Below are 18,440 nucleotides of genomic sequence, written 5' to 3'. Positions count from 1 at the left end.
GCAGGAGGAACCGCCCTACAGGGCCACTGATGGAAATGAGCAAACTGGCACTTCCTTTGACAGCCCTTTAAGAGGTGAGGTGGAAGAGTCTGTGTCCAAGCTCATGCCCCGAGTCCCAAGGAGGAATCAGGATGGTGAGGGGAATCTGCTACAACAGCTCCCAAAGACCTCCCTGGTTTCCATGGCACAGAGCCAGGCATTGCAGTGTACAATCCCACACCTCTGCCCACAACAAGGCAGAGAGAACTCCCAAGGCAAACAGGTGCAGTCACACACTTACACTGGGCTATAGCCCAGAGTAATCTTTCCTTTTTTCTGGCTGCACTGGGTCTTCACTGCATCTCAGGGGTTCCTCTATTTGCTGCAGAGGGGTTTCTCTAGCTGTGGAGCACAGGCTTAGTTGACCTGAGGTATGTGGATCTTAGCCACCCCCCACCCCCCGCCCCCAACCAGGGATCAAACGCATGTCGCCTGTACTGAAAGGTGGATTCTCAACCACTGGGCCACCAGGGAAGTCCCTGGCCCAGAGTAGTTCTTAAGTACACTTGCCAGGGAGTTCTTTTGGCATTTACATTCTGGCTCCAGAGTCCATCAGCTGTGAGGCCCTGAGCCGTTCCTCTGTGCCTGAGTTTCTGCTTCTGTAAAACTAAACAGTAATCACACCTACCTCATAAGACTGAATTACCTGAAATAAACAGGTAAAGCACTCAGCACAGTTCCTGGCACACATAGTAAAACCTCAGTAAATGCTGTTATTATTATTATTAATACACTATTAACAATGCTGAGAGCACATCACTGAGCACCTTCCAGATATGCTTTATCTGAGAGACACTTAGCATCTAGCTTCTCTAAGGTTCCAGGCCAGGAAGTCAAAGATTTTAGTCCTCTCCTCCCCAGTCCTCCTTGACTTGATTCTCCCAAGTGAATAAGGAGTTTCTATAACACCACAGCTGCTTCACCAAAGCCATTTCGAGTAATCATCAGAAGCCCACAATGAAATATATGAGAAGCACTAATTGTCGGAGAGAATGCTGAAAACACCCACGCTACGGAATCCAGCACCTCAGTGGGAATAACTGCTCACCATTTGTGGATTCACCCATGTGTTATTTCTTCCGAACATGACTTTCAGTTCCTGGAAGAGGTACTTTGCCATAAATGGGAGGACAATTTACTGGAAGTTAAAGGTTGGCTTCCAGGCATTCCATCTCCTCCTGGAAAAAGGGACTTTCTCCCAAATGGCCTGGGGAGAGGGACTAAGAGGTGGTGGTGTGCAACGCACTCTTAGAAAACAGAAAACTTCGCTGCCTTAATAATTCCTTGGCAGCAGTGCTTGGGAGACAAAATCCTTATCTAGAGACATACAAGTTTCTCCACCATCTGAGCTGCAACAGAGATGGCAGAAGTGCCTGAAAAGGCAGGACCATGATCTCCCACCAACAGACCACCTGCCAACTTTGTACTCAAAATCTCCCCTTTCACACACACATTTATCAGGCCATTCAATATCTTCCTCTACTCCCCACTCTTCTTCCTGATACTCTCCACAACATGCACAAGTTTTGTACAATACTTTCTTTTGCCTTCATTTTATTTTTATGTTTTCAGTTAAAGACATTTATGCTGATTTCAAATAGAATATGTGACAGTTGCGGAAAATTTAGAAAATACTGCACAAAGTTTAAAGCAATGAAAACCCATCCATCACTTGTCTTTTGTCTTCATTTTAAGGGCCTTGGGTTGCCAACAAAAATCTCAATACAATGAAATCTTGGCCTAGATCCAACCCCTTGGCTGCAATCACATTTTGCTCTCTGCCATATTACTTCAAGTAACAGAACTGCCAACTGTCCAGAGTGTTCCATCAAGATGTTATCGGTTCACGTCAGATATGGCCTCACAAAACATACCTATTTGGTGGTCGAGCTTCCCCATCCTTAAAATCGCTGCTCACTCTTAATCACAGGATGTAGGAGTGTGGCTATTAGGTGATCAGCTCTACTGAATTTCCTCCATATATTCAACAAATGTGTTGAGGCGCCTATTTCTCCTCCGAAAATCACTGAGCATATGCTATATGGAGACGTGAAATGCAGTTGCTGTAAAAATGAAATGCTATTCTGGGAATACCTATGTCATTACTTGAGCCGAATCTCCTTTACAATGAAATGGCTGCTGCTTAGCAACTAATGCAAGGGAAGAGCCTGCAGAGTTCTCTATCTTCCCCTCAGCCCACCCCTGCCCCAATAGGAAGAATATGAAACACCTACCATCACCCTGGTGGTGTCACTGTATGGTTTGCACTTAAAACAGGGGGAGTCAGGACAATGACGACGAGGTCATTGTCCTTGTCAGTGAGACACGGATTTGGGACCCTAGCCAGTGGTGGAGCCCAACTCTGTTCATCACAATGAACAACTGAGATCAAGTCAGTAAAATTAATGAGGGGAAAATATTGAGAACCATCTTTCCAAAGAGCAGTGGGAGGAGTCAGGGTGCTGAAGGGAAGGGAACATGGGGCTTCAGATCCAAAAACTAGACTGAGCCTGGCAGTGCCCGTTGCTGGCATGTGGCTTTAGGGCAGGTACTTAGCAGCCATGCCTGCTTTCTGAACAGCACAAGGGTTCTGAAGACAATACCTGCTCTACCTGTTTGGAAGATTAAATTAGATCAATTATGTGAAAGCAGTTTTTAAATGGTAAAGCTCTAAAAAAGCATCACACACATCTTTATTATATGTATCTAAATTTAGTCAGTATTAACAATTTAAGAAATCTCCAGAAATTTGTCTTTTGTAGAAAAAAAAGAAATCCCTTAGATCTTGTTATAATTCTGTACCGGCTCATAGAAAGCTTCTGTTTTAATCTTTAAATAGCTTGGACGTTTATTTTTGAACTTGAGATTTATTTTGCTAAGAAATTCTGAAGGTTTTCTTCAAATGTGAAAGAATGACTCTGGTTTTTTAACTGATCCTTTGGAACTTTCTAGGGGTCTGTAACTATGCACACAGATATGAATTCTAAAATATGCTGCTATGGAAAAACCTGCGTTACAAGAACTTGAAGCCTGAATAGGCCCTTTAGTTAAAGGCAAAAGACTCTTCTTAGGATATATTTTTTTTTTAATCAAATGGTACCTAGTATGCCATTTTGTCCACACAAAGTACACATGAATTGTTCCTAATTTCTTCACGTCAAATATTATATTACCCAACTCCCTTCAAGTTCTACTCTGATTACAACTCATAAGATTTTATACTGGAGGTGGAATTGGAATCAGGGAGTTCCAGGCTATAACCCTTACAAATCATTTACTGGCCTCAGGAAACTGGATTTGTTCCTCAATTCATGCAATGGAAAATTCATATAGTTTGAAAAAGAATCACCAAGGAAAGCTCAACCTTGATCTTCTTAAAATTGCCAGTAGCACAGAACTATTCACAGAGCCAAGTCCATGCTTGAACAGGAAAGGAATTCTTGTTTTCTTAGCCCATCACCTTTGTTAAGACCTTCTCCTATGTCAAGACTGTGTGTGCACACTAAGATGAAGTGCACAGCTCTCTCCTCTCAGGGGATTTTGGTCTAATAAGCTACGAGAGGGTGGAAATATGGCTATTTGTACACAGGAAATGGAAACAGGTGAAAAAGAACCAGGCTGAAAAATTGTATTAGAGAAGCAATAAGCAAATACTGGCATAGATCTAAACTCTGCCATTTAAGTGGCTTTGTGACCTCAGGCAAGTAGCTTACAATCTAAGTCCCCATGTCTTCATTTGTAAAATGGAAAAAATAATAGGCCCTACTTAAGTGTGTTAGTGTTACTCACTCAGTCGTATCCGACTCTTTGCAACCCCATGGACTGTAGCCCACCAGGGTCCTCTGTCCATGGAATTCCCCAGGCAAGAATACTGGAGTGAATTGCCATTCCCTTCTCCAGGGTTACTTAACTGAAGGTTAAATGAAATACTATTATAAAATGTTTAGCAGCTCTCGGCACAGATTAAGCATTTCATAAAATCAGTAACTTGGACTGATTAATAGTCTCACAAGTAGGTATGTGAATAAACTAATACTTGCAGTCCAAATTTGAGGGCTTCTCAAAGGGCTCAGTGGTAAAACCTGCCAACGCAGGAGACACAGGTTCGATCCCTGGGTAGAGAAAATCTCCTGGAGGAGGAAATGGCAACTCACTCCAGGATTCTTGCCTAGAGAATACCATGGACAGACAAGCCTGGAGGGTTGGGGTCACAAAGAGTTGGACATGACTGAACGACTGAGCATGTACACATGTCCAAATCCGAATGAAGAAAAGTTTTTTCCTTCTCTTAGCTGCATGTCACCAGATCTTTGGAAGTATATAGGCTGCCTCTGCAGACTATCAGAGGTTGTTGGGAAGGAGAAGAACAGTGACGTGTTGCTTTTTGGTCATTGGGAGGAAAGGGAGGGTGCATTGGGAAAGCAGGTGGCTCTCTGGGTGTTCATTCTGCCAGGGAAGACTACTCTCTCCAGCTTCTGGGGTTCAAGGTTCCTCTGCTTTCTTTCTAACTTCAGAAGCTGAGGACAGTGTTCCCCCACTGGAGAAAAACAAAAATACACTACAGCTTATTGACTGAGAGGGGGCCAATTTAAAAGGAAGAAACTGTGTTAAAGTAGGCTCTCTTCTCAAAAACCTCTACAGGAAGTGCTCTGAGAGAGACAGCCTGAAACCGTGTCATGTACAGGACAATGATGAGAACACAGTCCTTTCAGTTTGCAGACTGTTTCAGAAGTTTATCTCAAAGTGATGCATGGAACCCTTTCCAAAAGGTTCCAGTTAAGTTTACATGAAGCTCTTTAAAGAAGATGTGGTACATGTATACAATGGAATACTACTCAGCCATTAAAAAAGAATGAAATAATGTCATTTGCAGCAACATGGATGGAGCTAGAGAGTGTCATACTGAGTGAAGTGAGTCAGACACAGAAGGAGAAATATCATATGACATCCCTCATATATGGAATCTAAAAAGAAATTATATAAATGAGCTTACAAAATAGAAAGAGACTCACAGACTTAGAAAACGAACTTAACGTTGCTGGGGGGAAGGGACAGTTAAGGACTCTGGGAAGGTCATGTACACACGGCTATATTTAAAATGGATAATCAACAAGGACCTATTATAAAGCATACGGAACTCTGCTCAAGGTTATGTGCCAGCCAGGATGGAGAGGAGTTTGGGGAAAGAGTGGATCATGTATATGTTTAGAGTGGATCATATATGTATTTAGTGGATCATATATATGTCCCTTCACTGCTCACCTGAAACAATCACAACATTGTTAACCAGCTATACCCCAATATGAAATATTTTTGGTGTTAAAAATAAATAATTAAAAAAAAATCTTTAAACAAATTGCTTTCAAGTGTTTTTGAAACAAAAATTAATTTTTCCACAGAATTTTGACATCTTATATACAAAAGAAGGACACATTTTTAAATGTTCTTTGGACCATGCAAGATGTCTATCTTCTGGCTATTTCCTGAAGATCTTCAAGATATGCAAAAGCAATTAAACTGCCTTTCAAAGAAAAAAAAAGTGGATTTACTTCCTCAATACTTACCTCAACATCCTGAGCCAGTTTTATTTGCTCAACAAATATTTAATAATCTTCTAAAATTAAAAAAAAAAATAAAATCTGCTATTTGGTCTGGCTGAGATAACTGACAGCATGTCCCAGAAGGCCGAGCCTTCCATTTCTGAAATAATCCGGGACAGGTCACCCCTAGGAAGCTTTTTTCTCTCACTGCCAGGACACGGCAGCCAGCTATGGTCTGCACGTGCAGAGAAGACAGCATCTAGTCAGGCAAGGAGAGGGATGACCTCTGTCCTGGGGGCCCTGGCGACAGCTCTGTTTCCAGCACCTCTGCCTTTATCTGCATATCTATTCCTGGCACTACAAAGCTCTGAGACCCCCATTCCCTCCACGACTGGCTTCCTGCTCCCAGATGGCAGCTGGGCTGTGGGCTACTGCCCCCTGATCACTCTGCTCACTGCGCCTGTCTTCTCCGACCTTGGCCTTCTGCCTGATCCGATTTCCAGAGCACTCAGAAGCAGCCTTCAGATCCTCTAGGAAGGGTGAACTAGTTTTTAATAAGTTGTGAAGGGAAAAGGACATATTCTCTACCCCCACTGAATGTCAAAACCTGTAAATTAAAGTGTATAATTGATCTCATTTTCATATTATCTGAATAATCTTATCACTTGCTATCAACATTCGATTAATGTTCAATATTTTGAAGACTAAAAAACAAAATCTGGTCCTTGGTTGGACATAAGTATGGCTGATGCCACTTATAATAATAACATATAATAAACATACTCATGCTGCTTCCATTGTTACAGAGACCGTTATCAGTTAGCTTTCAAATAATCACACAGGGTAGGGACTATTATCATTACCATTAGACAGGGAAACTAAGGCACAGAGAGGTTAAGTAACTCGGCCATGGCCTGACAGCAGGCAGAGGCAGAGATATGACCCAAAGAGGTAGGGCTCCAGAGCCAGGGCTCTCAGCCACTACTTCACTCTGACACTCAAGGAACTGAAGAATAAGAATAATGAGAGCTGACTGCAGTTTAATTATCACTGTTTTTAAGCTTTGAATGTCTCCCCCTCCATCTAACAAAAGCCAGACCATTAATATTATAGCTTAACTCAGAATTTGTTCCATATCAGAGCATTATTTATGAGTCTGAAAAACCTAAAAGACCATTCTCCACTGGAGCAAATGAAGTTTGCTAACTTCATGGAAGTTAGGCACAAGAACTCCAGAAGTCCCCATCTAAGAGCTGTTGCCTTAAAAAACAAACAAACAGTATTCACTCCACTTCAACAACTCACAAAGTGCTGGAAGGAAAGAACTAAAATTAATCTGTAAAGATCCTTCTTCCCACCTCTACCCAACTATAGCCCCCTGCCCCAGCCAATACACACACCTCTCATGGGTTAATTTTTTTTTTTTTTCTAAAATTAGCCAAACAGTGCTCATTCCACCTCTCTGAACACTACTGGTGTCAGAAAACTCACCAGCCATTCTTCAGGTGCTTTATATGTTATGCAAATAAAAAGTAGCTGGTACTTTCTCAAAGACTTTGGGATTAAATGCGTTAAAAACAAAACAGAGGTTTAGTTAGTCACAAAGTTGATTGAGGAATTCTTCCTAAAATAACTTTTCCATCCGAAGTCAGTCAAGGGAGCTGGGAGGAGAGAGTGAGTAAGGTAATACAGAAGAGAGGCCATGGGGGTAACTTCGGGCTGGCTGGACCACGGTTGGTGCAGATGCCGAAAATGTGGGGCAACCATCTTTCTAAGTTCTACTCAGAGAAGGAAAAGCCAACAGAAAACTCCCTAAGGAGAAAATCAATGATGCCCCTTGGAAAAGGATGAGACAGACAGAGAGCCGGAGAGCTAATTAGTGCTACTCAGAAGGCAAATTAAGGCCTTTTCTGTGACAAGCTGCAAATAGCTGGTTAAGCAAGATATTCGGCCACCCTCTCCAGCCTCCAACAGCTGGCTAAATGGCTGGCACAGGTACTCGCACAGGAAGCTGTAAACAGAAACAGTCCTGGGAAGCTGGACAAAGTGTAAATGAGAAAAAGGCAGACGCTTCTCTGAGTAGAAAGGAAAAAACCCACAGCTGAGATGGACAGGGAGCACATAACATAGTAGCTTATTTAAAGAAGGCAATTAAATTCATTCATTCGATAAATATTTATCCAACACCTACTGAGCAATAAGAACAGGATTCAGAGATTCCAATGATAAGGTGCAATTTCTGTCCTCAAAGGAACTCACGACCTAGCAGGGAAGAGTAAGACTTTTTTTTTTTTTTCAATAGTTCTTTCATTTTTAATTACAAAAGAAATATATGAAAAATTCTAATGACACAGAAGTGTATTATCCCCTTGGCTCTCCAACCAAGATCCTACTCTCCAAAAGTAACTGGTGATGATGGTTTGATGTACATGTTTCCAGGATATTTTCTATACATAAATAAACACATTATAAACCGAAATGAGGGCCTAAATAGACATTTAAAGTTAACTCTGCTCAAGGCACTGTGCTGAGTTCTCACCATAAAATAACTCATTTAATTCTCCTAACAAACTTCTAAGAGAAGTATTATTATTACCACATGAGCCTCAGAGGGGTGACATAACATTCCCAAGCTCAGCTAGAACGTGCCAGGTTCAAATCCTAGTCTAATTCCCAGGACAGAAAATGACAACTCAGCCCTAACACAGATGTTTGAAAGCATCATGCGAGGACAGGAGAGAACCACAGAAAGTGGACCTTCTTGAGCTCAAGCCTAACAAGGGGTGTGTCTGGGGAACAAGCCAGAGATGAGTCTGCGGAGCGTTATGTGCAAACAGAACTAACTTAGGAGTTTTTCTTCTGTTAATCTCCTTGTATAATATGCTGGTCTGTTATGCCTTGCAATAGGCATAACATTCCAACCAGTTCAAACAATTCCAAAAGTTCAAACAGTTACAACCCGTTAAAACACTTTGAAATTAGTCCATTTTTATAGTGATTTTGACCAAATTCAACTTCAAAGAAACATAAAAAGCCTAACAGCATAGATTTTTACTCTGCTCTTTACCTTCTTCCCTGAGCTACCCATTCACATTCCACATTAATGCAGTAAATACTATGCTAAAACTACCATTATAGGGTCTCAGAAAAAAATAATTAGGATCCATGTTATCCAGTGCAAACCCTTGTAAGAAAGCAAATGTCACATAGCCCAACATGTAGGAAACTGTTTGGATACTTCTTGTCTAAGGGTGAGTGCTTCTGAACCCACTTCAAGGACACCTCAAGGTTGCATAAGGAATGTGTATTCTGGCCCAGAAGAGTCTGGAAGATGCAGCTAGCCTGGACCCTCACAAGGAGTCCTTATTGTTTCAGATTAGAAAGTAAAGCGTTCCCTGTTCAATGTTATGTGGCAGCCTGGATAGCAGGGGAGTTGGGGAAGAATGGATATATGCATATGTAAGGCTGACTCCTTTTTTGTCCACCTGAAATTATCACAACGTTGTTAATTGGCTATAGTTAGTTAGTTAGTTCAGTCACTCAGTCGTGTCCGACTCTTTGTGACCCCATGAATCGCAGCATGCCTGGCCTCCCTGTCCATCACCAACTCCTGGAGTTCACTCAAATTCATGTGCATCGAGTTGGTGATGCCATCCAGCCATCTCATCCTCTGTCGTCCCCTTCTCCTCCTGTTCCCAATCCCTCCCAGCATCAGGGTATTTTCCAATGAGTCAACTCTTTGCATGAAGTGGCCAAAGTATTGGAGTTTCAGCTTCAGCATCAGTCCTTCCAATGAACACCCAGGACTGATCTCCTTTAGGATGGACTGGTTGGATCTCCTTGAAGTCCAAGGGACTCACAAGAGTCTTCTCCAGTACCACAGTTCAAAAGCATCAATTCTTCGCTATATTCCAATATAAAATGAAAAGTTTTTTTAAAAAGTAACAAGTTCCAAAGAATTAGCTCTAGTCCTACTAAATCTGACCCTACGAGGCAACACTGCTGTTGCCAGAGCAGAAGTAAACACCAGCAAGGCTCCCATCCACTTCTTCATCCCCTGATGCCACAGGACCCAGTGTTGTCACTCTGCCATGTGAAAACCAAGCCTTGAAAAGATCAGCTAGAGCAGATTAAGTACTCTGGACGGTGGTTCAAGTGCAAGCTTGCCTAGTGTATATGCTGATGGAGAAAGTCTACACTTAGCCAAGTCCTAAGTCATTATTGAGGAGGGAAACAGTAACTTGGAACCAAGGTTCTACCTAATCTAGAAGCCTCTAAATATCAAACAAGTATGTGAAGCACAGATGAAAATAAATAATATAAATAAAAGTGGTTTACAAAGGAGGATTCAGGAAAAGAAAACTTTCCCCCATACACTATACATTCCCATGCAAGGAAAAACAAGTTCCATGTTCTCCTACTCAGCTTTCAACATGACAACAGTCTTTCCTAACGTCACAATGCTGTGTTGCAGGGAAATACTCAAAATGGAAATACTGTCTTCTTATCAATGTGTAAAGAATAACAGAACCATTTTTACCATGCAGCATAATGTAAGAAGCTAAATGCTCCTTGTGACTTTTATCTCATATCCCAAATTCCCTTTCAGGAGGGTCTGATATTACCATCCAGGTTTATAAATAGAGAAACTGAAGCACAGGCATTAATATCTCATAAGTAACAGTAACTGCCCAGTCCTCCTTACAAACAAAATCACACTTGATCATTTATTCTGTGCTGCTCAAAGAGGTACAGACAGGCCACCTCCTCCCTGGATCAAGGTTCACCTACACAACACCTGTGTAGTTTTTATTAAAAGTCATATAAAACTCTAAACATGGAGATCTTCAGAGATAGCAGGTGTCATGTAGGTGGTTTTGTTCTCAGAAGCAAAACCAATGTATTTTCTGGTGATCGTGAATTTAGATTCATTTCTATTTCTGAAAGAGTAGAGGAGTTCCTTAAAATTATACATCCAAAGGGACACAGTCCAAAGAATAAATTATACAAGAGATAATAAATAATGACCTGTGGCATACTACGGAAGAGGTAAAAGAACAGCTTACATTCATGTGAACACAGACATCCAAGGGACACATTCAAAACAGAAGTGAATGTTTAGGGGAGAAGGATGGGGTCTAAAAAGAATGTCATTTAGAGTCAGATCTGGGTTTAAATTCTGTCTCCTACCCAAGTTCTAATCCTTAGGTTTGTTTATAAGATAGAAATAACCACAATCATATCAACAACAGAAGGGCTCCAAACAGGAAAATGAGAACATCAAGGCTGTATATTGTCACCCTGATTATTTAACTTATATGCAGAGTACATCATGCGAAATGCTGGGCTGGATGAAGCACAAGCTGGAATCAAGATTGTCAGAAGAAATATCAATAACGCCAAATACACAGATGACACCACCCTTATGGCAGAAAGCAAAGAGGAACTAAAGAGTCTCTTGATGAAAGCAAAAGAGGAAAGTGAAAAAGTTGGCTTAAAGCTCAACATTCAGAAAACTAAGATCATGGCATCCGGTCCCATCACTTCATGGCAAATAGATGGGGAAACAATGGAAATAGTGAGAGACTTTATTTTGGGGGGCTCCAAAATCACCACAGATGGTGACTGCAGCCATGAAATTAAAAGACACTTGCTCCTTGGAAGAAAAGCTATGACCAACCTAGACAGCTTATTAAAAAGCAGAAACATTACTTTCCCAAAAAGGTCCATCTAGTCAAACCTATGGTTTTTCTAGTAGTCATGTATGGATGTGAGAGTTGGACTATAAAGAAAGCTGAATACCAAAGAATTGACGCTTTTGAACTGTGGTGCTGGAGAAGACTCTTGAGAGTCCCTTGGACTGCAAGGAGATCCAACCAGTCCATCCTAAAGGACATTAGTCCTGAATAGTCATTGGAAGGACTGACGCTGAAGCTGAAACTCCAATCCTTTGGCCACCTGATGCAAAGAGCTGACTCATTTGAAAAGGCCCTGATGCTGGGAAAGATTGAAGGCAGGAGAAGGGGATGACAGAGGACGAGATGGTTGGCTGGCATCACCGACTCAATGGACATGAATTTGAGCAGGCTCCGGAAGTTGGTGATGGACAGAGAAGCCTGGTGTGCTGCAGTCTCTGAGGTTGCAAAGAGTCGGACATGACTGAGCAACTGAACTGAGCTGAAGAATCACATCATGACCGTCATGAAGAGTAAATAAGACAGAACATGAGATGGTTGGATGGCATCATTGACTCAATGGACAAGAGTCTGAGCGAACTCCAGCAGACAGTGAAAGACAGGGAAGACTGGCATGCTGCAGTCCATGGGGTCAAAAAGAGTCGGACACAACTGAGCAACTGAACAACAGGACAAATTTAGTGCCATTCCTGGTACACAGGAGACAATGAACATCAGCTACCTTCTCCTTCCCTTCCCCTGTGTGTTTCTAAAAGATTTTTTTTGTTGTTATACTGACTTAAATGGGAACTCTTACAGTGGTTAAAAAAACAGTTCCTACACATTATATAGTCATTGGCACATATGTATCTGTTGCAGCACCATAATTTGCAAAGAAAAAGGAAGTAGTAATTTTAACAGAAAAGTACTAGCTCACTTGCACTGCTTTCTAAACCCTTCAGCTTTATGGTCTACAGAGATTATTTGCTCTAGGGGAGCAGAATGTGAAATAAAGGAAAAATTCTCATGGGAAAAAAGGTTCCCAAAAAAAGAAAGAGAAGATAATGAGGGGAAATCGAGGGGTATAGAAAGGAATTTATTTTACTTAACAAAGTAAAAGTCAAGCAAAATGAATAATCTTCCTCCAGAAATGGTTATTTAAAGGTTTTTTGCAAAGGGCTCTGGTTCCTAAAAAGACAGGAGTCATTGCATATGCCCACCCACTCCTCATTTATTTTTAAACCCTAGCTTATATGTTCCTTAGCAACAGAAGGAGCAGATGAGACCCCCTACACACAGGCGCACACACACACCCTCTCCCCTAGCCCCCTTCTTCTCTCCTGTCATGTCATTCTGTAAACACCCATGTTCTTCAAAAGATATTTATTTTTGACCACCTGCAAATCTCTTCCTCCCCACTTCAACTGATCCCCCTGACATCGTGGCCATATTCCACACCCTAACTCAACCCTTTCACTTAGATTCCATTCTGTGAGGTGTTCTTGACCCCCATCCATTATCTTTCTCCAGTCACTGTCCTTGGGTGCAGAGTGAGGTGCACCTCCCCCTCAGAAGTGAGGTGATGTGGTTGGTCCTCACTGAGGAGCCAATGCTCAACTTCAGTCAAAGTCTCTTTTCTTACAGACCATTCATCAACCCACCAGTGAAATGGCCAGGCCTAGCTACATCTGAGTCCAGCATAAATGGCTTCCATGATGAATAGGTATGCCATTCACCACCCATTCACCAGGTCTCTAAAAAAATAATCCTCCTCCTCATCAAAATAGAGACACTCTCCAGGCTACCAGCACAAACACATGCTGATGAAATACCTATTTTTCTCTGTCTTTCCTCTGACTTTGGGACTGCTAGCCATGTTTGGCTGAGCATGGATTATGAGTTTAAAGATCAACTGCTTACCTCTGGGGGTTTGGGGGGGAACACAGACCAGCAGACCTCAGATATTAGTGTGTTTACGCATCACCTGAGGAGCCTGTTAAAAAATGCCCACGCACGGAGAGTTTGATTTTGAAAGTGTGGGGTGGTGGGCATCTTTAGCCAGCCTCCTGAGGCGATGCTGATACAGGAGGCTTCCTGAATTGGAGACTGTAAAGCTTTATTTAAAAGGAAATGATGTTCACAAGGCAGAAGCCACTTCTGTAGACTGTAAGGCAGATGCAGTCTTATTCTTTCTCTACAGAAAAAAAAAAAAAAAAAACACTGTCTGGGCCTACGTCTGTGTTTGCCTGTGAACACCCATACACATGTATGTGTGAGCATGCAACCCAGAAAGCCACAGTCCCACACAGTACTCTTTTCCAAGAGAAAGAGGCTCAGGGAATGACTCCTGCCAAGAGGCGAGCTGAAATGATTTCCCTTGCAAACTCTGGCTTTGCAACCCAGGAGGAGCCTGATGATGAATACCAATGACACAGGAACGATTCTGGGCCCAGGAGCCCAGACACACAATATGTTTCATGTAATCAACCGCCCCACAGCCTCCAACTCACAATTCCTAAATTAGGCTGAATGTAGTCCCTGGTCCCCTCAGGGCCAGACAAGCCATCCTAGCTAGGAAGTAGAACTGCCTGTGTCCTAGCCTACCTCCTCAGAGCTGCCTCACTTTCCACCACTTGTCTATTTTTAGAAACCAAAAATATCAAGAGAAAGATCCATTTTATCCTGATCTAAGTGAGTAACTAAAAGAGCAAGTCAGGTGGGAAACTCCTTCAATGCACAAAGAACAAAATGCCCTTGAGGGACAAGGGAGCAACACTTTCCCCAGGAAGATGGTCTTGGAGTTGCAAGGACTAAATACTTAGGCACAGAGTACATGCCCTAGTGACCGGGTCCTCCAGTCCAGGTGATGTCCGTAGGGATCCCGATGATTCACACACATGCCCCCAGAAATACAACACACATCCTCACAAACCCACACACCTCTGTCATCTGCTTTTGCTTACATAACAGCACATGCTGTAAGAGCCTTAGTACTTTACATGGGTTTCTGGAGAGGACTGCTAACTCAAAATGAGGAGGGTCCCTTGCTTTCTTTTCAAGGAATACTCCGAGCCTGAGCAAGTGAACATCTTTGCAATTCTATGCTTGTTTATCACCTCAACTTTTAAGATTAACAAGCAGGAAGGGTAGTCTCCCAAACTCTCCAAACCTATCAATATCTTTATTCTTGCCTGGGGTGGGAGACTGGGCAGCGCAGAGGAGAAAACTTACCAAATCCTCCTTTCTTATCTGTGACTCCTGACACAATGTGGGGTAGTCTTTTAAAGCATCATTTGGGGGGCATTTATCCCACACTGTCCTAGTCTTGCAAATACACCCATGCTGGGCACAAGCATGGCCCCATTCTTGCCCTCACACCTTCTGTGCCAACAGGCTCCCCAGGTCGTCCTTCTGGGCACACCCAAGAGAACTGGTACTTTTCTGTTAAAATTACTACTTCCTTTTTCTTTGCAAATTATGGTGCTGCAACAGATACATATGTGCCAATGACTAGTTCCCAGGGAGGGGGGGTGTCACATGTACAGGTACCCCGGGAACTAGTTGCGTACGTACAAACAGAGATTCACAACGCAGCAGGACCAACTTCCGTAAGGATTTCTCTACAGTGTAGAGCGCTGTTCTTTTCTGCCCGTCTGTGATCTCAAGTATCAACTTAGTGACAAAGGTTCACTCAGTGAAATAAGGAACGGAGGGGGAGTGGGTGAAGATGACCCAGGCTTAGGGACAACTTCGAGGACTTCTCTCAAGAAAGCCGGCACCTGTGTGTGCACCCCCTCACACACACACACACACACACACACACACACAAACACATACACGCGCATTTTTATTGTTCTGACCTCAGGGAACCAGTCTTCTCTCCAGTTCCGGAGGGAAACCTGGCAGACGTAGCTTCCCTCCAGCCCAGAAAGATCGGATGGGAAGTGAACACACAGCCCAGAAGGGGGAGGAAGAAGCAGAGAGACAGACAGAAAGAGCGAGCGAGAGAGAGATGCCCCCAGTCCGAAGAAGCGCCTCTCCGAGGGCGTAGAACCGGTCTCGCGCCCCGCAGCGGCACCTGCCTCCCGGTTGCCCAGGCTCGCGCGCCTACCTGTAAGAGACCTGCTTCCGGAAAGTTAAGTTCCGCAGCTTTTCCTCCAGTGCCTCGTCCTTCTCTTTCGGGCCGGCGGCCCCAGGCTCTTCCAGGGCAGCGGCCGCCGCTGCCCCCGCGCCCCTCGGGTCCGCGCCGCCCTCGGCGCCCAGGCAGCAGCTCCCGGCGCCGCTTCCGCTGCTGCTGCTGCCGCCCGTCGCCCCCTTCTCCTCTCCCGCCGAGGAGCTGGGGTTCATGGCGACCGCTCCGGCAGCCGCGGAGGGAGCCTAGGCGCCGCCGCTGCAGAGGCCGGACCGGCGGACGGCGCTGACGGCTGCTGCCACTGCAGGAGAGCGAGCAGGTCCGCGCGCCGCTGACAGGGGCGGCAAATGGCAGCCCCTTCCCGCAGCATCCATCCGCGGCGGCCCCGCACCGGGGCATTGTGGGAAACTCCGTGCCTCCACTCCCCCTCCCCGACCAATCAGAGGCCACCTCCCTCCACCTCCCCTCACCCTCCCCGCTCACACCCGCGCCCTCCCGCCCCTCTGGCCTTTTCCGAAATCCGGAGCACCTGCCACCGCCGCACCTGAACTCCGCCCTGAGGCGTCGGGTGGCCGGAGAGGTGGACAGAGCGGGGAGCGGTGAGGGGAGGAGGGTAAGGAGTTGCCCGGCTGGGCGCGCAGACAGGGCCAGCAGGAGAGGAGAGCTCCAAAGGGAAACTCGGAGGACGGCGTGCCGCGCCCTGGTTATTACACGAGGAAACGGAGACCAGGAAGGGAGAGATGCCCTGCCTGGGCTGCCGGCCCCGGAGCGCTAGCGCCCACCTTGGTCCCCGTCCCCATGCCTGACGTCCGATGTCCGGGACGGCATTCTCCCCACCGCCGCTGCCCGACCCTGCACGGCGGAGCCCGGCAGAAGCCGTCCTACGCGGGAAACGTGGGCAATGCAACGCGCGCGTGGTCTGTGCGAACCTGGGAGAGAATTCGTGCGCAGGGTAAATGAGGGATGAGGAGGAGGTAAGTTTAACATGCAGGCGAAAATCTGCCTCCTCTCGCAGGACAAGGGCTGGGATCCCCTCATCCCCTCATCCCTAAACCCCCCAGCCTAGAGCCTTCCTTACACATAGAAAGATCTTCCTAAAGAGCTGTTCATAGACTGAATCAGATCACAGGGCACTCAGCGAAGTAGAAACACCGAGAGAACCAGGAGACAGAATGAGGACCGAGCGCTGGTTGCTGCTGCGGGCGGCAGAGCAGGGAGGAGAGGATGGGCAGCTCGAAGCGGGGCTTCCAACCTCTCCGGACCCCACTGCCGAACAAAGCCAAGCTTGCAGGCTCTGCAGATTTAACTGCCCAGCGGTCTCTTGTTTTTGTTTTTAAAAATTCTCAGAAACTCTATGAGGTTTGAATGATGTGCTACGAAGTGTGTGAGACAGTTTTCCGAATTAGGGATTTACACACAAGAATCACCGCTGTCAACAAACACGAGGAAGATGTATACCTAAGGCTAAGTGGAGTAACCAAAATACAGACGGGCAATGAGAGAACCAGACCAACGAAGAATTTCAGGTCAATATTGCACGACCCCAAGCAAGTTGCTTGATTCTTTTTTTCCTTTATTTCTCATGACTAGAATTAGGAGGTCGAATAAGATATCTCAAATCTCTCTCAAGTGCCACATTCTGTATCTCTTCATATGTACATTATAATAAAAAAGGTCAGGGCTTTTCCATAGTGGTATAAGGAAAGGTAATAATAATAAAAATAATTTTAAAAACAGCTAGTGGTTATTAAGCTCTCATTTTCATGACAAATATTGTGCTAAGCACTTCACTTGCCTATCTCTGTACTTTTCACAGTAATCCTCGAATGTGAGTACCTACCCCATTGCTCAGGCTTATTCAACTAGACATTGGCAGAACCAGGAGTTATTACAACCAGGCTGCCTGTTTGTAGGTCTTCGCCCCCCCCCCGCCCCCCGCCCGCCTCACCCTGTGCAGCATGCCCCATCTTCAGAGGAGACTGAGTCATAGTAGGTGCTTCAACAGACATGTTAAATAAGATCCGTGACTATCTAGTGTATGGCTATCATCTTATCTGAATTACTAGACAGCTTCCTAACTGCTCTCCATACCTCCTCCAAACAATTCTCTAGCTCAACCCCCCAGATACTTTTGATATGTTATCCTCTACCTAAAAGTCTTCCGATTACATCATATTGTCATTAGGACCAAATTTAAACAACCCCTTCACTGATTTTCAAGGCCACATCAGTGGGTGGCGTGCCAGCCCTGCCCACTTCCCATCCACTGTGTCCTGATAATGCCAATCTGAACTCCACTACGTAGCCAGCCCTTATGCTCCTTCTGCTCCCATCTTTGCATGCATGGGTCCACTGCCTCCTTTTCCAAACTCCTCCCATCCCCAATATTAGCCTAGCTAACTACATGTAAATAACCCGTGTCCATTGACAGATGAATGGTTCAAGAAGATATGGTACATACACACAATAAAAAAGAACAAAATAATGCCATTTACAGCAACATGGATGCAACTGGTGATCATCATGCTAAGTGAAGTAAGTCAGAAAGAGAAGATAAATACTATGATATCACTTACATGCAGACTCTAAAATAGGGCACAAATGAACATATCTACAAAACGAAAACAAATTCACAGACAGATCGAAGAGACTTGTGGTTGCCAAAGGGAAGGAGGTGATGAAGGGAAGGACTGGGAGTGTGGGATTAGCAGATGTAAACTGTTATATATAAGATGGATAAACACAAGTTACTACTGTATAGCCCAAGGAACTATATTCAATATCCAGTGATAAACCATAATGGAAAGAAAAAAAGACTGTCTATATGTGTATAGCTGAATAACTTTTCTTCATGGCAAAGAGACTGGTGCAACATTGTAAATCAGCTATGCTTTAATTTTAAAACTTTTAAATTAAAAGTAAAAATAACTCAATTTTAAACTATAAGATGCCATTTTTAGAATAAACAATTTGAAAAGAGATGATATATTGGTTGAGGGGGTAGGAAAGCCAACATTTTCTCAAAGTGTTGGTATAATCTTTCTGAGGGGACTT

At 44.2% G+C, this 18,440-nt stretch overlaps 1 protein-coding gene across 2 annotated transcripts in view; it reads right to left on the bottom strand.

The window, feature by feature from the left end:
* Nucleotides 1-15,690, bottom strand: part of DGKI (diacylglycerol kinase iota) — a 517,513-nt gene extending 501,823 nt beyond the window's left edge. For both annotated transcript variants that reach the window (XM_027538894.1, XM_027538896.1), the window contains exon 1: nucleotides 15,366-15,690. In XM_027538894.1, the coding sequence (XP_027394695.1) occupies nucleotides 15,366-15,601 (236 nt within the window). In that variant the 5' untranslated portion in view covers nucleotides 15,602-15,690. The remainder of the gene's footprint in view (nucleotides 1-15,365) is intronic.
* Nucleotides 15,691-18,440: the final 2,750 nt, after the last annotated feature.

Source organism: Bos indicus x Bos taurus, chromosome 4 (assembly GCF_003369695.1).
Source record: "Bos indicus x Bos taurus breed Angus x Brahman F1 hybrid chromosome 4, Bos_hybrid_MaternalHap_v2.0, whole genome shotgun sequence".
NCBI lineage: Eukaryota > Metazoa > Chordata > Mammalia > Artiodactyla > Bovidae > Bos > Bos indicus x Bos taurus.
Note: the sequence above shows the minus strand (reverse complement) of the source record. Positions and strands in the feature narration are given on the sequence as shown.